The 23,646-nt window shown below is 36.8% G+C and overlaps 1 protein-coding gene and 1 pseudogene across 2 annotated transcripts; both read right to left on the bottom strand.

Moving 5' to 3' along the window:
• The window catches only part of LOC140183355 (uncharacterized), a 177,511-nt pseudogene that overhangs the window by 26,022 nt on the left and 127,843 nt on the right, over positions 1 to 23,646 (bottom strand).
• On the bottom strand, positions 6,006 to 12,852 carry LOC112790045 (UBP1-associated protein 2C). 2 transcript variants are annotated; one of them, XM_025832261.3, is made up of 2 exons: positions 11,275 to 12,817; positions 6,006 to 6,312 (listed from the first exon to the last, which is right to left on the bottom strand). In XM_025832261.3, exon 1 carries the CDS (start codon positions 12,668 to 12,670, stop codon positions 11,276 to 11,278), a length of 1,395 nt encoding a protein of 464 aa, XP_025688046.1. In that variant the 5' UTR covers positions 12,671 to 12,817; the 3' UTR covers positions 6,006 to 6,312; position 11,275. The 2 variants fall into 2 exon arrangements, with proteins under 2 accessions (XP_025688046.1, XP_025688049.1); XM_025832264.3 differs by lacking the exon at positions 6,006 to 6,312 and adding an exon at positions 9,416 to 9,716 and having other exon boundaries at positions 11,275 to 12,852.

Raw genomic sequence — 23,646 nt, forward strand, 5'->3', positions numbered from 1 at the left:
TTTGGGTTCAATCTATTGCATGAACACACAATCTTCTTCTACAACGGACAGTCCTCCTTTGAGAAACGCCACCACTATTTAAACAATAAAGATGTATTACGTACCACTACGTCACCCACTCCCAGCCCTCCTAACTTCTTTGGTGCCTGGATCATCTCCCACTTCACGAGAGCCATGCCAGGTCGTCCGTCCTCCTTCCCCCAGAAGAACCTCTGCTGTAGATAAATAATTCTTCGTGCAACTGCATTTGACATCTTATACAGGCTCAGGTAATACACTGGTAGATTGTTTATTACAGACTTGATGAGCACCAACTTTTCAGCCTTACTTAGGACCTTTGCTTTCCATAAGCTGAGCTTCTCTTCCACCTTATCTATTACCGGCTTCCAAGTTTTTACTAATCGCGGATTTGCTCTTAGGCTAATACCAAGATACCTCACCGGTAGGGCTGCCAGGCAAGTGACACATCCGACTAGTTCACTCCTGACTGCAATTCACTGGTATCAAGCTCGACTTCTCAAAGTTAATGCTCAGTCCCGACATAATCTCGAAGCACCTCAGAAATCTCTTATAATTTCTCACTGTCTCCTCCTCTAGCGGACATAATAATATTGTGTCATCCGCAAATTGTAAGTGCGATAACTCAATATCATCCCTACCTACCAACAGTGGGGATATTCGACCATTCCTCACTGCTTCGCCAATCATTCTGTTGAGCACGTCCATCACCAAGACAAACAAGAACGGCGATAATGGGTCACCTTGACGAAATTCCCTCTCCATTTTGAAGGCTTTTGAAGGAGACCCATTAACCAGAATAGAGATAGATGCCGACCTTATACACTCCTAAATCCATGCCCTCCATGTACTACCGAAACCCATCTTCTCTAAAACAGTATCAACAAAGCACCATTTAACTCTATCATAGGCTTTGTGGAAGTCCAGTTTGATAATCGCTGATGCCTTTCTTTGTAGTTTTTGCCAATGCACAGTTTCGCATGCAATTAATGCTCCATCATGTATCTTCCTTCCTTTCACAAAGGCACTCTGAGATTCTCCAACTAAACCGGACATGACACTCTTCATTCTTCATGTCATCAATTTAGAAATAACCTTATAAACACAACCAACCATGCTGATTGGTCTAAGGTCTTTTATCTCCTTTGCCTCAACGAATTTCGATGCCAACGCAACCCATGTGACATTGGAGTCTGCTAGTAGTCTTGCATGCTCAAAGAAGCTCATCACTGCTGTAGTGAATTCCGATCCAATCTCCCCCCAACACTTTTTTAATAAAATTTATGTTGTACCCATCATTCCCTGGTGCTTTCGAAGATTCACAATCCCATACCGCCTCTTTCACTTCCTCTGCTGATAACATCACCTTTAAGGCTTCAGCTTCCTCCCTCTCCAGTATGTTCACTAAACCATCTCTAAAGCTCACCGTTGGGGAGGCTTCCTGGTGGTACAGATGTTTATAAAAGTCTCGAATCGCCACCTTCATTCTTGCTTGATTTCTTATTAGTCTCCCGTTAATCACCAGTGACTCTATTCTGTTATTCCTTCTTCTTGCCGAAGCAATATTGTGAAAATATTTAGTATTCTTATCCATCTCTTCAACATGCTGGGACATAGACATTTGCTTCCAGTAGACATCCTGTCTGACATGCCACTTCTCACAGCATCTCACTAACGCCCTTCTTCTTGACTCCATTGTACCATCGTACGAACCACTACTCACCATATCATCCACCTTCTTGATCTCTTCTTCAAACTTTCTTATCTTCTCAGCTATATTCCCAAAATGCTGCTTGTGCCATCTCCGAACTGGAACTGATAATGCTTTCATCTTGTCTAGGAATTGTACATCACCTAACTCCCTCCACTCTTCCTTCACCATCCTTAGAAACCCTTCATGCGTGAACCACGAGTCCAGGCTCCGAAAGGGTCTTAGGCCATCAAACGTTCTGCTCTCTTCCATAATCAACGAGCAGTGATCTGATAATCCTCTTGGACCTCCCCTTAGCCGTGTCCCCGGATACATCTCTAACCACCCCAAGTTAACAAGGCTCCTATCGATTCGACTGCACGAGCTCCCCCTAAACCATGTATACCTCCAATCATTCAGCGGCAAGTCAACCAGCTCCATATCATTTATCCAGGCTCTAAAGTCCTCCGCAGACGTCGTAAGGTAGTCGCTTCTTTCCTTTCTTCCAAATGCATAATTTCATTGAAATCACCCAAAAAACAGAGCGGCACCTGACACAACCCTGCAATATAACTCAACTCTTCCCACACTACTATCTTCTCTGATCTCACATGTGGTCCATATACCAGACAAATAACACACTGAAAATTATCTTTTATCACAACTCCTTCTACACACAACCATCTATCTCTTTTATAGCAATTAGTCAATTTGAATACTCTTTCATCCCATATTAGCAATAAACCTCCTGAAGCCCCAACTGAACTTACATACTCCCAACTAGCTCCATCTCTACCCCAAATACGCATAACATCAAACTTAGTCACCAGCTCCTTTTGTCTCTATCAACCCCAACATTTCTAATCTAAACTTATTTTTGAGATTCTTTAACATACTGAATTTTCCAGCACCACCTAAACCTCTAATATTTCAGGAGCTTATAATCATTTAACATTAATAGCACACACCTGGTTGCGAGATTTTGTCCGACTTCTTCGTATTTTCTCTTTTTTCCTTTGCCTGTCACCGCTTCAGGGCCATTGCCTCATTTTGCTCCTGCAGGATTGCCATGATATCTTCCTCATCACTACACTGAGCACTGGACTTTATAGCTAATTTTCAAGCTTCTTTGTTCTCTGCCATCTCTTCTTCCCAGCTCCGCCTTAGTTCCTCCCTGTGAGGCTCATTTTCGCCCTCCAAACTAGCCTCAGCCTCTGAACCTGCGTCTGTACGGCTCTCATATGCCTCCTCTTGGCCCCTGTCATAATCCTTTGTCCCACCTTTCATCAATCCATTCATATCCTGCCTTCTCCATCTTGTCCCAATCTAGAGATGCCGATCGTTGGTATGTGCATTGCGGTGTATTTCAGCAGCAGCCCCTTCTCCATGACCAGGATCCACCGTATTTGCTCCCAGATCCGTCTCCGCATTTTGAACCCTTTTTTCCCTCAGCCGCCTTGTTGAGGACCGTTCCACTTCTCCGATGGTGAAGTCCGTTTCCCGGAGTCATGGCACCTGCCCCCACAGTCTTCCTTCCAACAAGACCCCCAACCATCGCCTCCCATGTGGCCTCTTCAGTCACGAGGAACTGCCCGGCGTTATCCGTCAATTTGATCATCTTACCGTCCTTTGCGCCATCTACCCGGTCAGGCTCATCGCGCATAGCGTCTTCAGATGGATGCCGTCCCTCCAGTCGAGGAGCTTCAGCCGCCGCTACCTCGCGATGCTGCCCGCTTCCTTCCGCACCAGCCCGCATTACATCCCCTGCCCTGCTTTGTCTTGAGATCTCTAATAGTGAACCGCCCACAGCCCCAGCCTGCAGCCCTTGCCGGATCATGGACATGGGCTCAAACCCAACCTGGCTAGAAATCCAAGTAGATCCACCCTTCTTAAGGCCCAAATCAAATTCTCTAGGCTAGGACTCCTTACCCTCCTTATTGGGCTTTGTTACTCCCAGTCCATTATTCTTACTTGCAGCCTCATAAATTTTGTTACCACAATGCTCCCCGTACTCACATGTTACCGTTTTATCCGAGTCAATCTCCTCATTAATCTCTATTGATCCCTGAGAATCCTCCTTTTCATTAAATGCCGGATAATTAGCCACACCATAATGTGAATTCAAATTCTAATTATTCCATTCATTCAAATCTACAAGTGAATTTACGAAGCTATCCTTTTTATATTCATCGTTCCTGCATCTCTCCGGCATGAGCTCAGCCACCAGATCCCGGTCACCAACCAGCCTTCTGCCACCATAATTCATCCCTTCACCATTTTCCTCATGTTCCGTCTCTTCAGCATGTAATGCTTGTCTGTCCCCTAACTCCTTGTAGCTCTCCCGAAAACACTCCTCCCGATATACCTCTCCTCCGACTTCTCTTAGGAGGAGATCAAATCCGCTTGTACCTATTGTAATGTGAATCCAGTCGTTAATCATATCAAAGACACACGTATCAATCAAAACTCGACCCACGCTAAAGGAACTACATGACTCCGTTAAGTTATCAATCTTAACCACCTCTCCCCATTGCTCCCCTATCCTGCGAAAGGAGTCTCTTGACCATGCATGCAATGGAACTCCATAGCATTCCAACCAAACTCTTCTAGACTCACTTTTCTCCGTCTCATCCCATCTCCATACCATATGAAACAGCCTTAATAAATCATTCATTCGAAATGTGTACGCTTCTTCAGCACTCAGCACAGTGTCAAAGGTTATCATAGCTTTATAAGCTCCCAGCTCCCTTACTTGTGTTACTCCTGGCCATTCTCTGTGAATCTTTTCCTGGAGGGCGTTGAACTTGATCGCCTTCTTCGTACCTCCGACGATACTTCTTTGCAACCAAACAACATTCTCATCTGATATCGGAACTTCTATTTTCTTCGACCTACTGTTGTTTTGTGAATCCTTGATAAGTGCACCACTCGGCTTCGTTGCCTCTCTTACCTCAACTGCTCTTACATTTGCATTCGTTGGATCACTTCTTCCTGCGCCATGTCTTGCAGTTTCAGTAATCTCCTTGCCGTTCTTATTCTTGCCATTCCTAAATTGCATTACACATTCCCTTCTATATTTCGCTTCTCCTACAAATAGTCTTCTGCCTCTTAGAACACACCTGTTCATATCCGTAACATCCTTCAATATTCCTCCTTTCGTTGTATACCGTATGAAAGCAAATAGGTAGATTTGGCCATTTTTAGTCTTTCGCGACAGATATATATTGATGATTCTGCCTGTCCATTTGAACATGTTAAAGAACTCCCGCTTTGATATATCTTCCGGTAGATTGTCGACGAAAACCTAAAAAAATAATTTATCTAAAAAATATTTTTATATACCGTTTTCACATATCTCATAAAATTTTAAAATTCATATGTCCACGTGTCTCCCACCCCTATCCGTATCCGTGTATTTTCAGATCTTTTGCTATAGTCTTCTTGTCTATCTATATTCTAGTATTGGTCCCCCTATCCGTGTCCGTGTATTTTCAGATCTTTTGCTATAGTCTTCTTGTCTATCTATATTCTAGTATTGGTCTGTATTTTCAGATCTTGTAACAGTCGTTATCGGGGCTTATCTAAATAGGGTTGAGTTTGTCAGTCAAACTGGTCAAACTGGAAAACGAGAGACAAAACGGTTCATTCCACAAGAAAAACCGCCAAAGATGAGTACATAATTGTGTTGTCTTGTGTCCGTTATCTTTAGGTATTAGTGTTTAGGATTTGAAGATTCAGTCCACGTAATTTTGAAATACTTTAGACATTAGTGTTATCTTTTGAACTCTGCATAAATCACAATTTCAGACGATGATCACATCATTGTGTCCTGAAATCTTCACACATTTAGATACTAAAGAGGGCCTTTATTTAAGGCAACCATAGTTTATCTAACATAAGTCATGCTTAAATAATTCATTTTGTTGTACCTTGACTAATTCTCAAATAAAAAAAAATTGGCTAAAAAAAGGAATAATCAAAGAAATACTTAGAACACATTATTAAATCGTATCTCACTGAAAACCTTAACTTCGTATTTGTCCATGCCATTATGCTAATAATTAAAACCTCGAGTTAAAATACTTGTGGATCTCCATAGTAGATTACTGATAATTAAACTTTTTCATTTCACAGAATAATCATTTAACTATAAAATATATCCCAACCGTTATTCATCATTAATTAACCAACTCAAACATAGATCAAATTAATTTCAAACCATGTTTGATTGATCTACCTGAACTAATAATAAGCACTTCTATTAAGCGAACAATATTTCATCACCGTAGATACAACATTTTAATTCGTATCCAATAATTGAAAATGCTTAAACCTTGAATATACGCACATTGAATATCAATAATAAGTACAAGATAAATTCCAAAATGCATACTAAAATACAGCTATTGTCACGGAATACACATTTGAATCGATTACAAGCAGGACAAATAGTTGGCCACGAAAATCGAGTGAATGATGTCCTCTCAAATTACCAAGACCACATCTACCTATTCTGCATGGATGCACCACCGCCAATCTACCATGGTTTTTGGAGGAGCCAGCATATACATATTGTTTTAGCAGACCTCTCGGTCCAGCTCCATCTTCATTTTAACATACTCATTCCACCAGATGTTAGGAAGAAATAAAACCAGTGATAACCGGTATATATGACTAATTGACTGCGTCTTGCTAGTGTCCTTCAAACAAGGACATAGACAAGGAGACAGACATAAGAATGCACCGATTCTTTTATCTTGTTTGGTGATGCCAAAGAGGGAATACATAAATAAATAAATAAATAAAGCAACCCGGTGCACAAGTTTGTGACCTTGAAGTCACATGGAAACAACTCAACCATTACTCTAAGACTCCCTAATAAAATCATACGAAATTTCTTTTTTACCCGCATAGTACAACCACCACTACATCATTTCAACCCTAACCGCCACCATCAACAACTCTTGATTACAAATTCAATTCAACATAGCAGCACAAAATCAAGTTCAGTTCAACATTTACAATTCAAAATACTCTAACATTAATCAAAATCCATATACATAAAAAGTATACAAATAATAAATAAAAGAGAACTAGAGGGATACAACGACAAGGAAGAGAGGTGAAGGTAGAGGAGGAGGAAGACGATGGTGGGGTAGAGAGGCAAAGGTGGAGCAGATCGAGAGGGAAAAGAGGGAGGAGGGGATCTGAAAGATGCTGTCGCAGATCAAGAAGGCGAGGAAAAGACAATGTTGCTGTGGAACTGGAAGGTTGACAAAAACAAAGCCCTCGTGCACTTGGAAGCTGGAGTTGTCACGACCAATCTGGGGAAGATGAAGGCGGAGGAGAACAAACAAGGAAATCGGGCAGCAAAGAGAAACACCGAGAGCTTCTTGGAAGGAGTAGCAGTAGGGAGGAATGATAGGTAAAGAGAAGGAAGAGTCACCATGTTGGGGATGCTGAGGGTACAAGCATTTTACATCCACATTTGTGTTCCACTACCTAAAAAAAACTCTCTCGGCAAACAGATGATGGACTTAATACCACCGTGTGCATGTCCACCATGGACATGGACACTAACCAAACAATCACTATATGCATCTGTCAGTTCAAAAAGAGAGGGCGTGGTCGTAGGGGGAAGCCACCGCAATGAAGGGTGCACATTTGATCTCTTGCGCAAGAGGAAGAGGGAATCACAGGTTTGAATTTCTGGTTGGGTTGCGGGTCGGGGCTTGGTTATTCTGCTGTGGGTCTAGGCCAGTTTTGGCCCAGGTACCAGACCAGAAAAAAAAAGAGAGGGCATGTTTAAGAGGATAATATGACACTAATATTTATCGCCTCACTTTAAATATTTGAATCATGCAAAGTGAGAAAACACGAGTAACTAACCCCCTTATTTTAAGGCTTCACAAATTTCATCGCTTAAGGGAATCCACATATAAAGGACAGAAACAAAATATTTAACATTCGGTCGCCGCATCCAAATTCATAGCGAACAAGACTAAAGATCAAGTTATATGAACAAAGTTGTAGGAAAGAACTTGAGCACTTCAACTATACAATATTACATCCGGATACAAATTGAACCCAATGCATAAAGAAAAAAATTGCGGATATTAGCAATGATCGAATGTTGGACATTTCCTACAATGTAGCAGAAGGAATTGATATGAAGCACCATCAATCTCAAAGAACAGACGGCATAATCATATTGATATGAAAAATCTCAGAAGCACACTACAAACTCAAATTGAAGACCAAATAACATAACCAAAAAAAGTGTAAAACATAGAGTAACACATTCCACTAATACACCCAAAACATAAAACGATAGTTAAAAAGCGCGGTCATCTAAGATAGTTAACAAGCGCGGTCATCTAAGACTCCAAGAGTTCGAGTGCAATTATGTGGTGTATAAGGATGAGAAAGGAGGGAGGCAGGGTGAAGAATTAGACAGAATATACATAGCCAGATTCCAGACTTAGGGACAAATGTAACCAACACATCAAACCAAGCATGCGATACAGCCAGTAAAACATTTTCAAATCATATTATGCATATTAACCTTAAATGTCAAGTGATAACTGATAAGGGATAGGAAGTATAAATAGAAGGAAGGAATTAATCGATCTACAAGGCTCTTTAAGGGCATTGTGAGAACAGCATATTAGGATGAACGGTCCTGCTTACTCAAACATAGCATTGTCCCTGGCCATCCTTCACGTAGCAATGGACAATCCCAAAACAAAGGAAAAGTCTAGGGGGCCAGCAGTTTTATTGAATTTTGGTCAGCATATAACCAGCAAAGGAAGGTGAGCCATTGGATGAAATCTCATACCAATCTCACACCCTCAAATCATCATTGATGGCTAGTTGATGGCTAACAATCACAAAAATTGCTGGCCCCCTAGCATTGCTCCAAAACAAATATGATACATATACACCAATTGATAAACTAGAGACACAAAGTGGCTCATCATCAACCAGCTAAACAAACAGAATCCCATTAGTTGGGAAACAATACCACCAATTTGGCAAAATTTCGAATTTCACTACTCAACCACCATTACAATGCAAGGCTCTCAAGGAGCAATAGAACCACAAATTTAGAGAAGCTCAAAGAATATCAACAAGGCAACAACATATTCCAATGAGTTGCAATCCTGAGCAAATTGAAACCAGCAAGGTGATGTCTCAAAAATGTCATACAACATAGAATCAGTTATGCAACAGAATAATAAATCAACGTAACTGCCTCAAAAAATTCGATCATGTTGACAGCTTTGCAAAGCCTATATATCTTTGGAAGAAAAATGGTCAATACCACAATTTAAAATAAATTGTACTTAGATCATGATGTGCGAATTTAAAGAATAACAGTACAGCTGATATCAAACCCTTAACATATGAAGAAATGTCAAGCTAAGATGTGGGCTATGAATCAAGGGAAAGCACTAGTAGTGAAACATTCAATTTTCAAAATTACTAACAGACATTACAATACACTGTGATTGTTACAGGGGAAAAAATAGGCCAAAAAGGAACAACTTAACACAAAACCCTCAATGTAGGGACTCTTAAATCAAATTTAAAACCTTATTGGACGAACAAAGTCAATTTACCATGGAAAATCCCCAACATAATTAGATAACCAACAAAACTAACGGCGTAATAGAAAATATTGATTCTCCAAATGAAACACAATCAGAAAAAGAAAAACCTTTTTTGAAACCATTAGTAGGAAGAACTAAATACAAACTCAGCTACTAAATATCACCAGAATTCAAAACTACATAACAAAAACAACAATCCTATCAGCCAAGATGATCCAGCCAAAAGTACAAAACTAATCTATCTCACTGCCTTTCACTAATAAAACAAACAAATCAAAGCTCAGCAGGCTGTAAAAGGACAGACTAATAAATTTATTACACCAGAGCACATATTCTGCAATCACGCAATCACCAGAAGCACATAAAGCATCTGCGCCCAATAACCGATGATAGACCTGAATCAAACATCCATTCGCAACTCAATTCATTTCACAACCATCATTTAAGAAAATTATACAGTAACAAAAATAGCTTATTGACAAAAACATTTATGATGCTCTATATTAGTTAAGAACCAAGGAAAGAGTCGGTGTGTCATTACAAAGTAACACAACACAGCTTTCTAAATACATACATGAACATAATTGTAAGGGCATAGAGGTAAATAAAAAGATGTACAACAACTAAAACTACAGGCAAGGAGCATTTTAAGTAAAAAAAAAGGAAAGTGAAGAAACAAGCCAAATCCACAAACAAATTGGACAGAGCAAAATGAAAATTCATGAGTATGAATAATAGCCATAAAAGAGTATTGCATGTACAACAACAATTTAAACTAGAGGAAAGGAGAAAAAAAACATAAACATACACAGCATAACAGACAAGCTGAACCCACAAACAAGGCAAAGCAAAATGAACATTCATCAGAAAATTGTTGGGGAAGTGCCACTCTGAAAACAGAACAAGGTAAACCAATATATAAATGCAGCCACATAGCACAGATGCAGATTGCATGATAAGCACAACACTTGATAGTTTTGACATGTTAAAAATTAATTATGTTTCAAAATACAATGTAAAAAAAAAACAACGCAAAGTCATTAAGCATTTTTGCTGAGAATGTGAATGCAGTACTAAACATTTTTCCATAAATCTTATAGTGCTGACAAGAGTAACTAACTTTTACGTTAAGCATCATGTAATGGACCACCCACGAGATAATATTAAGTGAAGTTAGAACAGCATGCTGAAAAAGTTGGAACAATTTTCCTGGTCAATAAAATAATAATAGAATTTTGAAGGGGAAAAATTCAGATGCTCAAGTGTGCTCCATAATGGAAGGACAGAAGTATCGTACAAATCACAAGTTCACCATGACACTTCAATTCTAAATTATCAATCCCCCCATCATATCAGAGAAATCAAAACATTTATTGATCAGGGATATAAAACTACAGATCAGGCATATGATCTCCAACAACAACACAAGCAATCAAGAGTGTTCATTACCTCTTTTCAATAGAATTTTTGCAAGATAACAACCAAGTAGGTCACACTGTCAGAGACTGACCAATAAATGAAGACCATCAATTAAAGGGAAAAAAGAAAAAAAAAAGAGGGGGGGGGGGGGGGGGAGGACACCCCATATATGATATAATCCAGAAACAAATCACCCATGTCATGACAAGGAAACACACAAACAGATCACAACAAACGAAGGGCAATCCACAATATGCAGTCATGCACGAGGTAAGCAAATTAAACATTAACAATAAACATTTTTCTCATGACAATCCTTCTCAGTTTACTCTGTAGTCCCCGGCACTGATTATTGATGAACCAAACCAGAAAACATACAATCCAAAGAAAGAACAAGTTTACAACAAAATAACAAACAAAGCACAGGAAGTAAGAAAAGAATCACACAAGATAACAAGAGCAAATCGACGAAAATAAAGAGAAAACATGACAAAACTACAAAGTATGTTAAAAATAGGAGCAAGAAACGATTACCTCAGTAGTAAGGGGGAACATTTGGATACATAGAACCAGGAGGAACCCTAGGAACAGGAGAGGCTCCAGCAGGCGGGTGATGCTGATTCTGGTAACCGGACGAAGCTGATAAACTGTAATGTCCACTCTCAGGATACCCAGCACCTGGCATTCCGCCTGAACCCGGCAATCTATACATTGAAGCAGCGCCACCCAAAGCAGCACCAAGTCCACCAGCGCCAGCACCACCTGCGCCGCCTCCTCCTAAACCAGCACCACCACCTGCAGCCCCACCTCCCATTCCACCGAAGCCTACAGATCCAGGCACACCATAACCACCATAATGGCCTCCAAGACCAGACCCATACCCTCCAGCCCCGCCCATCGCTGGGGGAGCCTGATTTCCAACAGAGCCCAGCCCACCAACTGAAGAATTCAACGGATGACTCCCCATGGGAGGCTGACCCTGAAGCCCACCAGCAAACCCTCCATAAGAACCCAAATTGCCAACTGGGCCGCCATATTGACCCGAAAGCGTTCCTGGCACAGAAGCCGGAGCCATCCCCATCCCATCCCCATGACCATGAGCATTCCCGTGACCATGGCCATGACCATGACCCTGAACGCCATCAGCCCCTCCTGGCGCCGCCCCGCCTCGCTTTCCTTGCTTCCCATCCGTAATTGCCAGCTTGCAATTTAACTGCCTCCCATCCACCGTCTTCACGGGCTCCATCAAAGCAGCTTGAGCCCCCTCAGGAGTCTTATACACGAAAAGCGCAAAACCCTTTGATTTTCCGGTCTGCTTGTCGAACCCCAGCGGCCCTTCCTCGATCTCCCCGTAGTGCGAGAAGTGCGCCAGCAGCTTGTCCGCGGGGAGGTCCGGCGGCACGTTCGCGACATAGATCTTTCGCAGTGCCACGTCAGCAGCGTTAGTGGTGGCGCCTGAATTGCCTGCTGCGGCAAGCTGCGTGACGGTTACACGGCCATCGATTCGCTTGCTAGGCTCGCGCAGAGCGAGGAGTGCACCATCGACGTGTCGGAAGGTGACGAAGCCATAGCCCTTGGACTTGCCAGTGGCTTTGTCGAGGATAACGACCGCCTCCTCGAGGTCGCCGTAAGTGGAGAATAGGTTGCGGAGGCCGTCGGTGGTGGTGTCCCAGCCTAGGCCGCGGATGAAGAGCTTACGCTGGGAGACATCGGGGTCAGCGACGGAGCGCACGGCGGCCAGGACGTCCGCATGGCGGACGGCGGCGTCCTGGAGGATGTCGAGGAGTTGGTCAGGGGTGAAGCGCTCCATGATCTTGCGGGCGTCCGTAGGGGTGAGCATGAGGTGATTGTCGCCATCGGTTGGTGCGGCGGGGGCGGCAGAAAAACCGTTCTCGTCTAGCTTGCGTTTCTTGGTGGGATCCATGGCCATTGGAGATCGCAATTACAGAAGATGCTGAAAATGCATACGTAGGAGAGGTTAAAACTTAAAACCCTATCCCCAAACCTAAATCCCTAATTTGAAGCAGCTGCCTCTCAAGACTACGTGAGAGAGAGAGTGACTGGGAGTGAAGAGACGAATTAACTTAGGGACCTTCTGAATATATATAGCATGAAAAAAGAAATATCAACGGAATATATTTAGGCTTCAAGCCTTTGTTGCACTGTTGGGCTTTGTGCAATATTACAGTTTTGGGCTTTCAATAATTCTTCTAACACTTTTTGGACAGTATAATTATTCTGATTGAGAAATTCATATTTATATCTCTACATAATTTTACCTGATCCTGTTTCAGAAAAAAATCTAACCTGATACAAATCTTTTTTTTTTTGTCAAAATAACAATAAAACAAAAGAAAAACACAAAGAAAGGAACAAAAGCCTGGAGAGCAACAACAAAGGCCTATAACCATTCCAAACAACTTTTTCCTCGGCCCCTCCCATTTTAAACCAGCAAGTCAGTCCGTCCACAAAAAAAAAAAAAGGACTAGCTTCTCTCATAACCAAAACCAAAAGGTATAAAATTTCTCTCTCCTCACTGCCAAGTGAACTCAAACTCCTCTTCAAAATATCATGGTACAGAGTGAATAAATAACTTTCATAACCCCACCCCAAAAAAAATAAAGCAAAATTACGTAGCAGACACAGAAAAATGTTTAAAAAGTGAACCAAAAAGGCTAAAACAAGATCATAGAAAGGACCAAAAATAGAAGAAAACAATTTTGTCATTTCATGAAATGGATTCCATGCAAATTAGACAAAATAAAAAAACATAACTAACGCTAATGTATACGAACCAGATTAACTAATTAACACATGAAAATGAGATTTTATGTTAATAAAAAAAATTTAGATTTTCTAAAGTTTGAATTTCACCTTAGAAGATAAAGTGTGTGTTTGGATTACAGTTTGCAAACGAGAGTTTGAATAAAATTGATTTTGCAAACTTGATTTTGATGAAAAATAAGTTTGTGTTAAGTGATTTATGTTTGGAAATATTTATATCAAAATAGATTATAGTAAAATAAATGTTGTTTGGATTACACTATTCAAAATCACTTTTAGATACAAAATTACTAAAATAAACATCAACTTAAATAATTTTTGTATATTATTTTAATTTAGATATTTAAATAGATCTTATTAATTAATTCTATAATAAAATTAATATTTATACACTAAAATAAAAATAATATATAAAAATTGGCAAAATATACTTTTAATTAAAACTAACAAAATATAAATTTTAGAGAGTATTAAAAATAATAAAAAAATTAAATATTTATTTTGGTAGTAATTAAAATAAATTAAAAAAAATTTATGATATTTTTTATATAGTATATTTTTAGTACTCTTAGTACTTTTTTTAGTATGTTATAATTTTTTATTATTATTATTTACAATTAATTTTTTGTTTAATTTATTTTCTTAATAAGATCAATATATTATATTAAAAAAATAAAAATAATACAAAAAAATTATAATTATAAAAGTGTATAATATCAAATAAATAATTAATAAAAAATAGTAAATAATAGAAAAAGATAGTTCATATAAACAAAAATAATATAAATAATACAATAGTATGCATAAAGGATAAAATTGGTAAAAGATAAATAAAGATTGAGTATTGATGGCTAAAAGCCCGTTGGTGAAACACAGAAGCTTAAAATTGTTACTTCTTGAAAACGTGGTTTTGAATGCAAAATCACTTCTGCGTTTATGAATAAAAAATTTGCCAAACCAAAAATTACAGCTTTCAAAATATCTAAACGTACTTCTTCTCTTTGAACGTGGTTGTCAAACACACCCAAAGTATAATCTCTCACCATTTTATAGGTGAGACAAAAAAAATTGAGAGAAATCATTAAAGAATAAGAGATCACATTTTTCTCTCTAAAATAAAAATTTAAAATTTAGAGAATTCAAATTCAATAAAAAAAACCCTAGCACTTCCCTTTCACATCAACCAGGGAATCTACGAAGCATATATAGCAATATAAGGCTATTATAATAATAATAATAATAATAATAAGGATAATGCTATGGTGTGGAAACAAATTTTTTTTCTCACCTGCAGAAATGTGATGGAAGTAAAGAAGGAAACACATGTTTGCATTGTCCCTACTTGGTTCGACAAGTGCTGTAGTATTACAGATTTGACATGAAATGTGGGTCAAGTTATGCTTAATTAATTAGCGTTAGTTTTGCATATAATATGATGATTAGTTATTTGGATTTTTTTTGTCTAAAACATATTCATTTTTGGGAAAAATAGACTAGGTTTAAGCTATGAAAGGTAATCTTTTTTTTTCATTTTTAAACGTGACAATATATTTAATTTTACAATTAACTCATGTTTGTTATAAAATAACTAAATAAGGAAGATAAAATAAAGAAATATAAATGAAAGACTCTAGTATTAATATTCACCAATATTAATATCATCCTACCATAATAACTATAATTTATATATTAATATTATTTTGTAATATGAAGAGAAAGAAAAGCTTCGTAGAGAGAGAAGAAATGCTTTATTGATGTGTTTTTATCCTTCAGAGCAAACCCCTATTTATATACATATAAGGGGTCAACTTTTCAAACTCAATTAATTACACAATCTCTCTTGATATTCTCAATAACATAGATAAATGGTCATCCACCTTATACCCACTTCATACTTATCATAACACTTCCCCTTGGATGACCATTTAGGATTATTACCTCGTTAAAACCTTACTAAAGAAAAACCCCGTGGGAAAAAACCTTAGTGAAGGAAAAAGAGTACAATATCCTTTGAGATGGGGACTGCCTCATTAAAAAACCTTGTCAAGAAAAACCCAATGAAAAAAAAACTTGACCAAGAAAAAAAGAGTACAGTCTCCCCCTCTTGCCGACATCATTTAATGTCTCGAAATCGGCACATCCCAATCTCATGTACCAATCTTTCAAAGGAAGATTTTGGGAGTGACTTTGAATAAATCTGTCAGATTATCACTTGAGCGGATCTGTTGGACATCAATTGTCCCTTGATTTTGAAGATCATGAGTGAAGAAGAATTTGGGAGAAATATGCTTTGTTCTATCACCTTTGATATATCCGCCTTTAAGTTAAGCAATACAAGTTGTATTATCTTCAAACAAGACAGTTGGAACCATCTTATGATCAGTCAGTCCACATGATAACAGAATATATTGAATCAGGCTCCTCAGCCAAAAACACTCGCGACTAGCTTCATGAATTGCTAGTATTTCAGCATGATTAGAGGAGGTTGCTGCTATCGTCTGTTTCATGGACCTCCATGATATAGCTATACCACCATATGTAAACAGATATCTTGTTTGAGATCTCCCTTTATGTGGATCAGACAAGTATCCGGCATCTGTATAGCCAACTAGTTGTGACTTGGATTTATAGGGATAAAACAACCCCTTATCAACCATTCCATGAAAATATCAAAAGATATGTTTGATTCCACTCCAATGTCTTCTGGTTGGAGAGAAACTATATCTTGCTAGTAAATTCACCGCGAATGATATGTCAGGTCGCGTATTATTGACAAGATACATTAGCGCTCCAATGGCACTAAGATATGGTACTTCAGGACCAAGGATATCTTCATTCTCTTCTTTAGGATGGAATTGATCCTTTTCCATATCCAAAGATCTTACGATCATTGGGGTACTCAAAGGATGTGACTTATCCATATAAAATCTTTTCAAGATCTTCTCTGTGTATGTCGCTTGATGAATAAAGATCCTATTTTTTGTATGCTCGATCTGCAGGCCATGACAAAATTTAGTCCTTCCAAGATCTTTCATCTCAAACTCTTCTTTCAGAGTTTTTATAATTGTTGGAATCTCATCAGGAGTCCTAATGATATTTAAATCATCAACGTACACAGCAATTATAATGAACCCAGATGCAGATTTCTTTATGAAAACACATGGGCATATATCATCATTCTTGAATCCGTTTTTTGCCAGATACTCAGTAAGACGATTATACCACATTCGTCCAGATTGCTTTAGACCATATAAAGATCTTTGCAATTTGACTGAGTATAACCCTTGCGAATATTCATTGGATGGTTTAGATATCTTTAGTCCTTTAGGGACATATAGATATCCCGATCTAATGAGCCGTATAAATAGGCTGTTACCACATCCATTAAATGCATATGCAGTTTATGATATGCAGATAAATTGACCAAATAACGTTATGTTATCGCATCCACTACAAGGGAATACGTTTCTTCATAATCTATACCGGGCCTTTGTGAAAAACCTTGTGCCACAAGTCGAGCTTTATAGCACACAACTTCATTTTTCTCATTTCGTTTTCTCACAAATACCCATCGGTATCCAACAGGTTTTACATCTTCTGGTATACGGACTACAGGTCCAAAGACTTCACGTTTTGCAAGTGAGTCTAACTCAGCCTTCATGACTTCTTTCCATTTTGGCCAATCATTCTTTTGTCGACATTCTTCGACTGATCTTGGCTCAAGATCCTTACTTTCATGCATGATATTTAATGCCACATTATATGCAAATATTTCATTGACAATTGTCTTATTTCGGTCCCATTTCTCTCCTGTAAAGACATAATTTATCGAGATCTCATCATTTTCACAATTTTCAAGTACCTGAACGTCTTCTGGCGTTAAAATTATATCAAAATTTTGGACAACTGCAGGTGTCTTTACTATGTCTTTTTTCAACAAGAATAGTATTTATCTCTTTTCTCTTTCGAGGATTTTTATCTTTGGAACCGACAGGCCTGCCACGCTTCTAGCGTGTATTTGCTTCAGTGGCTATTTGTCCTACTGGGACATCAATTCGAATTGGGGTATTTTCCGTCCCGCCACGCTTCTAGCGTGAATTTACTTCAGTGGCTACTTGTCCCACTGGAACATCAATTCGAATTGGGGCATTTTCCGCTGGTATATAAGATTTGGTTATCCTCTTTGTATCGGAAAATGCATCAGGTAATTCATTTACTATTCTTTGCAAATGTATAATCTTTTGAACTTCTAGTTCACATTGCCCTGATCGAGGATCTAAATGCATCAACGATGATGCATTCTAATTAAGTTCCTTTTCAGGAAGCTTATTCTCTTCCCCTAATGTTAGAAATTTTGATTCATCAAAATGACAATCCACAAACCGGGCTTTAAATACATCTCTAGTTTGTATCTCAAGATACCTCACTATAGAGGGAGAATCATATCCAACATATATCCTCAATTTTCTTTGGGGTCCCATTTTGGTGCGATTAGGTGGTGCAATGGGAACATATATCGCACACCCAAATATTCTTAAATGGGAAACATTTGCTGGCTGGCCAAAAGCTAATTGCATAGGAGAGAACTGATGGTAACTCGTTGGCCTCAAACGAATAAGTGCTGCGGCATGTAAAATAGCATGCCCCCAAACCAAAGTTAGAAGATTTGTTCTCATAAGTAAGGGTCTAGCAATTAATTGGAGGCGCTTAATAAGTGATTCCGCTAACCCATTTTGTGTGTGAACATAAGCTACTGGATGTTCAACACTTATTCCATTAGCCATACAATAAGCATCAAAAGCTTGGGAAGTAAATTCACCAGCATTATCAAGACGAATTGCTTTGATTGGATTTTCTGGAAATTGTGCTTTTAATTGAATAATTTGGGCCAGTAATCTCGCAAACGCCAGGTTGCGAGAAGATAATAAGCACACATGTGACCATTTCGAAGATGCGTCTATTAGGACCATAAAATATCTAAAAGATCCACATGGTGGATGAATAGGTCCATATATATCACCTTAAATCCTTTCTAGGAATTCAGGGGACTCAAATCCAATCTTTACTGGTGTTGACTTTAAAATTAACTTTCCTTGAGAACATGCAGCACAACAAAATTCACTAGATTTAAGAATCTTCTGTTTCTTTAGTGAATGTCCATGAGAGTTTTCAATAATTCTCCTCATTATGGTTGTTCCCGGATGACCCAATCGGTCGTGCCAAGTTATGAATTCATTTGGGCTAGTAAACTCATGGTTTACAATGTTATGTGATTTAATTGCACTAATCTTGGTATAATATAACCCAGATGAAAGTGAGGACAACTTTTCTAATATAACTTTCTTATTTAAATCATGAGTTGTGATACATAAATACTCATGATTTCCCTCATTCATAGTCTCAATATGATATCCATTTCGGCGAATATCTTTAAAGCTCAACAAGTTTCTTCGAGACTTGGTAGACAATAGTGCATTATTTATTACAAATTTTGTTCCTCCGGGAAACAAAATTATAGCTCTTCCGGAGTCTTCTATCACATTGCCCGAGTCAATAATAGTATTAACATACTCTTCTTTTGGCACAAGATGGGTAAAATATATATCACTTTTAAGAATAGTTTGCGAACTTGCACTATCCGCAAGGCAAATATCTTCAAAATATGTCCTTGCCATTTTTCTTCAAAAACAAATGATAATAATAATAAAATGAGTAGAAGTACATGCACAGCAAAATTATTCATATGAATACTTAGCAAACACACATATTAAACTATTCCATCATTGATCAAATAGCCAATATTTCCTTCAGAATCCTTAAAGAAATTAGATACATCATAATGAGTGGTGAAATTTTCATTATTTGAAACAAAAATTGTTTCCTTTCCTTTGCCATCTCTTTTCAATGATGCTTGATAAAGATCAACTAGGTGCCTTGGGGTACGACAGGTACATGACCAATGGCCCTTTCCACTACAACAGAAGCATTTATCCTTAGTTGATTTACTTTGCCCATTATTTCTTTCTTTATCCCAATTCTAGTGAGATCCTTTGTGAACATAATTCCTTTTCCTTTCATAATTTTTTTCGCTACTAAAACTTTGTTATTTACCTCTTCTGGGGTCATGATTTACCACATTTACTTCAGAAAATGGGGCGGCACCAGTTGGGCGCGCTTCATGATTTCTCAAAAGTAACTCATTATTGCGTTCAGTAACAAGAAAGCAAGATTAACTCAAAATATTTTTAAATTCTTTTTCTTGATACTGCTGCTGCAGGAGCACATTCGAGACATGGAAGGTCGAGAAAATTTTCTCTAACATATCGGGCTTGAGGAAGTATCACCGTCTTTTGATGATTGTACCTTTCTTCAAGGTCTTTCCACAGATCTGCAGGATCTTTTAATGTGGGATATTCATTTTTCAATCATACGTCAAGATGATGACGAAGAAAAATTATGGCTTTGACTTTATCCTTCTGGGATGTATTATTTTCAGTCTCAATGGTATCTCCAAGATCCATTGAATCAAGATGGATTTTAGCATCTATATTCATGATAAATAATTATTTTTAAATATATCAAAAGCATTATATTCAAGATGAGAGAGTTTTGACATAATGAAAAATTGTTACCTGGTGTCTTCCTAAAAATTTCGTTAGAGTTTCGTGCTGATAACGTGTTATAAAATAACTAAATAAGGAAGATAAAATAAAGAAATATAAATGAAAGACTCTAGTATTAATATTCACCAATATTAATATCATCCTACCATAATAACTGTAATTTATATATTAATATTATTTTGTAATATGAAGAGAAAGAAAAGCTTCGTAGAGAGAGAAGAAATGCTTTATTGATGTGTTTTTATCCTTCAGAGCAAACCCCTATTTATATACATATAAGGGGTCAACTTTTCAAACTCAATTAATTACACAGTCTCTCTTGATATTCTCAATAACATAAAGAAATGGTCATCCACCTCATACCTACTTCATACATATTACAACAATATTTTGAATATTTGTGGGTATAGATAGTGTGTTTTGGGAATATGATATTTATAATGTTAAATTATTGTGTGTTTCTTTTACAGTTAAATTATTTAATTAAAATTATTATTAATAAATTATTTATTTAAACATAACTTTTTTACGTTACAAATAATTTCAAATTTAAAAAATTTCAAATTTTAAATTTTTTAATTTCAAAATTTAAAATTAATTCTGCTATATTTTTTATTTCAAATTTTGTAATTTCACAATATATTAATAATTTTAAATTTGAGGCTTATTTGTTAATTTAAAAAAATTACAAATTAATATCAACTTTGATAAATCCTATCCTATGTTGTAAAATTTTTTACCTGAAAAAAAATTTCAAATTTGTAAAATAACGTAAAAATAATAAAATGATCAAGTTATAGTTTTATATTACTTTTATGTTTTTAATAAAATTTTTAAAATAAAAATATTTTCTTAAAATCAAACTAAATTACAAACCCTAATCCTTAAACCTTACGCTTTAAATTCTAAATTCTCAAAAACATACCCTAAACTCTAACTCCAAATTTAAAATGCATAATCCTAAATTATAAATCCTAAATTATAAATCCTAAACACTCAATCCTAATATGCATCTATTATTATTATTATTATTATTATTATTATTATTATTATTATTATTATTATTATTATTATTATTATAGATTGAATGTTTAGGGTTTGTAATTTAAGATTTATGGTTTAGGATTGATGCATTTTAAATTTGGAGTTAGAGTTTAAGGTATGTTTTTGAGAATTTAGGATTTAAAGCGTAAGGTTTAGAGATTAGGGTTTGTAATTTAGTTTGATTTTATGAAAATATTTTTATTTTTATTTTAAAAATTTTATTAAAAACATAAAAATTATTAAAAATATAACTTTATCATTTATTATTTTTACGTTATTTTACAAATTTAAAAATAAAAATATTTAAAAAAAATTCAGGTGAAAAATTTTACAACATAGGTTAAGATTTATCATAGTTAATGTTAGTTTGTAAATTTTTTAAATTAAGAAATAAGCTCAAAATTAAAATTTGAAATTATTAATATATTATGAAATTACAAAATTTGAAATAAAAAATGTAGCAAAACTAATTTTAAAAATTGAAATTAAAAATTTTAAAATTTGAAATTTTTCTATTTGTAACGTAGAAAAGTTTAGTTTAAATAAATAATTTTATTAATGATAATTTTTTAATTAAATAATTTAACTGTAAAAAAACACACAATAATTTAACACCACAAACATGATATTTCCAAAACACATTATACCCACAAATATTCAAAACATGGGTTAATTGCAAAATTAAATGTATTGTCACTTTTGAAAATGAAAAAAAATTACCTTCCATAGCTTAAACCTAACCCATTTCTTCTCAAAAATTGATTTGTTTTAGACAAAAAATTCAAATAATTAATCATCATATTATATGCAAAACTAATGCTAATTAATTAAGCATAACTTGACCCACATTTCATGTCAATTTTGCAATACTACAGTACTTGTCAGGCCAAGTAGGGACTAATGCAAACACGTGTTTTCTTCTTCTGCTTTCACCACATTTCAGCAGGTGAGGAAAAAAATTTGCTTCCGCACCATAGCATTATCCTAATAATAAATGTGAGAATATGATGTCGCATTGAAAATTTTTGAGGCCCAGAAAATTCCAAAAAAGAAAAATGGAGAGAAAGAGAGCTCACAATGGCGAAGGGAATCTGAGATGATGTGGACGTCGACGATGTGACCAATTCTACCATTGCTCTCAAAATCAGCTCAGTCGAAGGGTTTCTTTTGGCCATTAACAAAGGGCTTGCGATGGACAGTGAGCACTGAGGGAGTCAACACCAGAAAGAGTCACCGCTGAAGGAGTAGCGATGGTGGGAGTGTCAGAAGAGAGAGTGACGACGAAGGCATTGCAAGCGCCAGCGATGTTCTTCGGAGGGCTAAGGTTCTTCACGGAGTTCTGGGGATGAGGGCTTGGGTTCTTCAAAGCTTTTAGGGTTTTGGGTTCTTTAAAGACAAATTGTTTTTTGAAGGAAAGGGATTCTTTCGAATTATGAAGGAGAACGCAGTGTTTTGAATTATGAAGGAAAACACAGTATTTTTTTATAAGGACCTTTTGGCCACACTTTTGAAGCGTGCCAAAAGAATTATAAGAAACGGCAATGCTTTTAAAACGTCACCATAACGAAGCCATATCGCCACATTTATAAAGCGTGCTTGTTTCTCTCTACAGCCACGTTTTTGAAGCGTGGTAAAAAAACGTGGCCAAATCTCTTATCCATCGCCACCCTTATAAAAGCATGCCCGTTGACCCCTTTCACCAAGCTTTTGAAGCAAGCAATAAAAAAATGTGGCCAAATCTCTTATCAATTGCTACCCTCATAAAAGCGTGGCCATTGACTCTTTTTGGCCATGCTTTTAAAACATAGCAAGAAAAAAGTGTGGCCACATGCCTTTTTTCTTGTAGTGGATTGTGTAATGAGGTTTCAAGTTTGTGAAAACTTGCATCAGGAGCTCTAAGATATAGAATGAAGTTTAGAGAAGTATTATAGAAGTTTTCAAAAATATATAAAACCAAGAAGCAGTAGGAAAAGAAAAACAAAGAGCAAGACCCAAGGCTTTCAGTATCAATGGCTAGGAAGGTTAAAAAAAACAAAACTCAAAGTAGTTCCCTAGTTAAGTTCTTGTGGTGTTGCTTTGTCAAGGAGAGAGGCTTGAGCAAGTAAATCTGAGGGGGGCTTCAACATCCGATACCTTGAACCGACTGGTTCGGAAGTGTCGATTGAAATCTCATCTTAAAAAGTCGCCTTGGGATAGAACATTTAGAGTCAAAGCCAAATGCAATTACCCTAAAAAAATAGCTGAGAAGAGAAAATAATTATCACAACAAACAAACAAAAAAAAGAAAGGAGAAAGCTATCTTCAAGGTGAAAACTTATAAAAAGACCTCTATAATATCTTCTAAATGAAATTCCTAAGTTTTAAGACTTCCAATTGTAGACTTAGCAAGCACTAGAATCCATATATGATCAAATAATTCGAAATTTATCCCACTGTCACTTGATCACTTCACCCA

The sequence above is a fragment of the Arachis hypogaea genome, chromosome 3 (assembly GCF_003086295.3).
Source record: "Arachis hypogaea cultivar Tifrunner chromosome 3, arahy.Tifrunner.gnm2.J5K5, whole genome shotgun sequence".
In the NCBI taxonomy this organism is placed as follows: domain Eukaryota; kingdom Viridiplantae; phylum Streptophyta; class Magnoliopsida; order Fabales; family Fabaceae; genus Arachis; species Arachis hypogaea.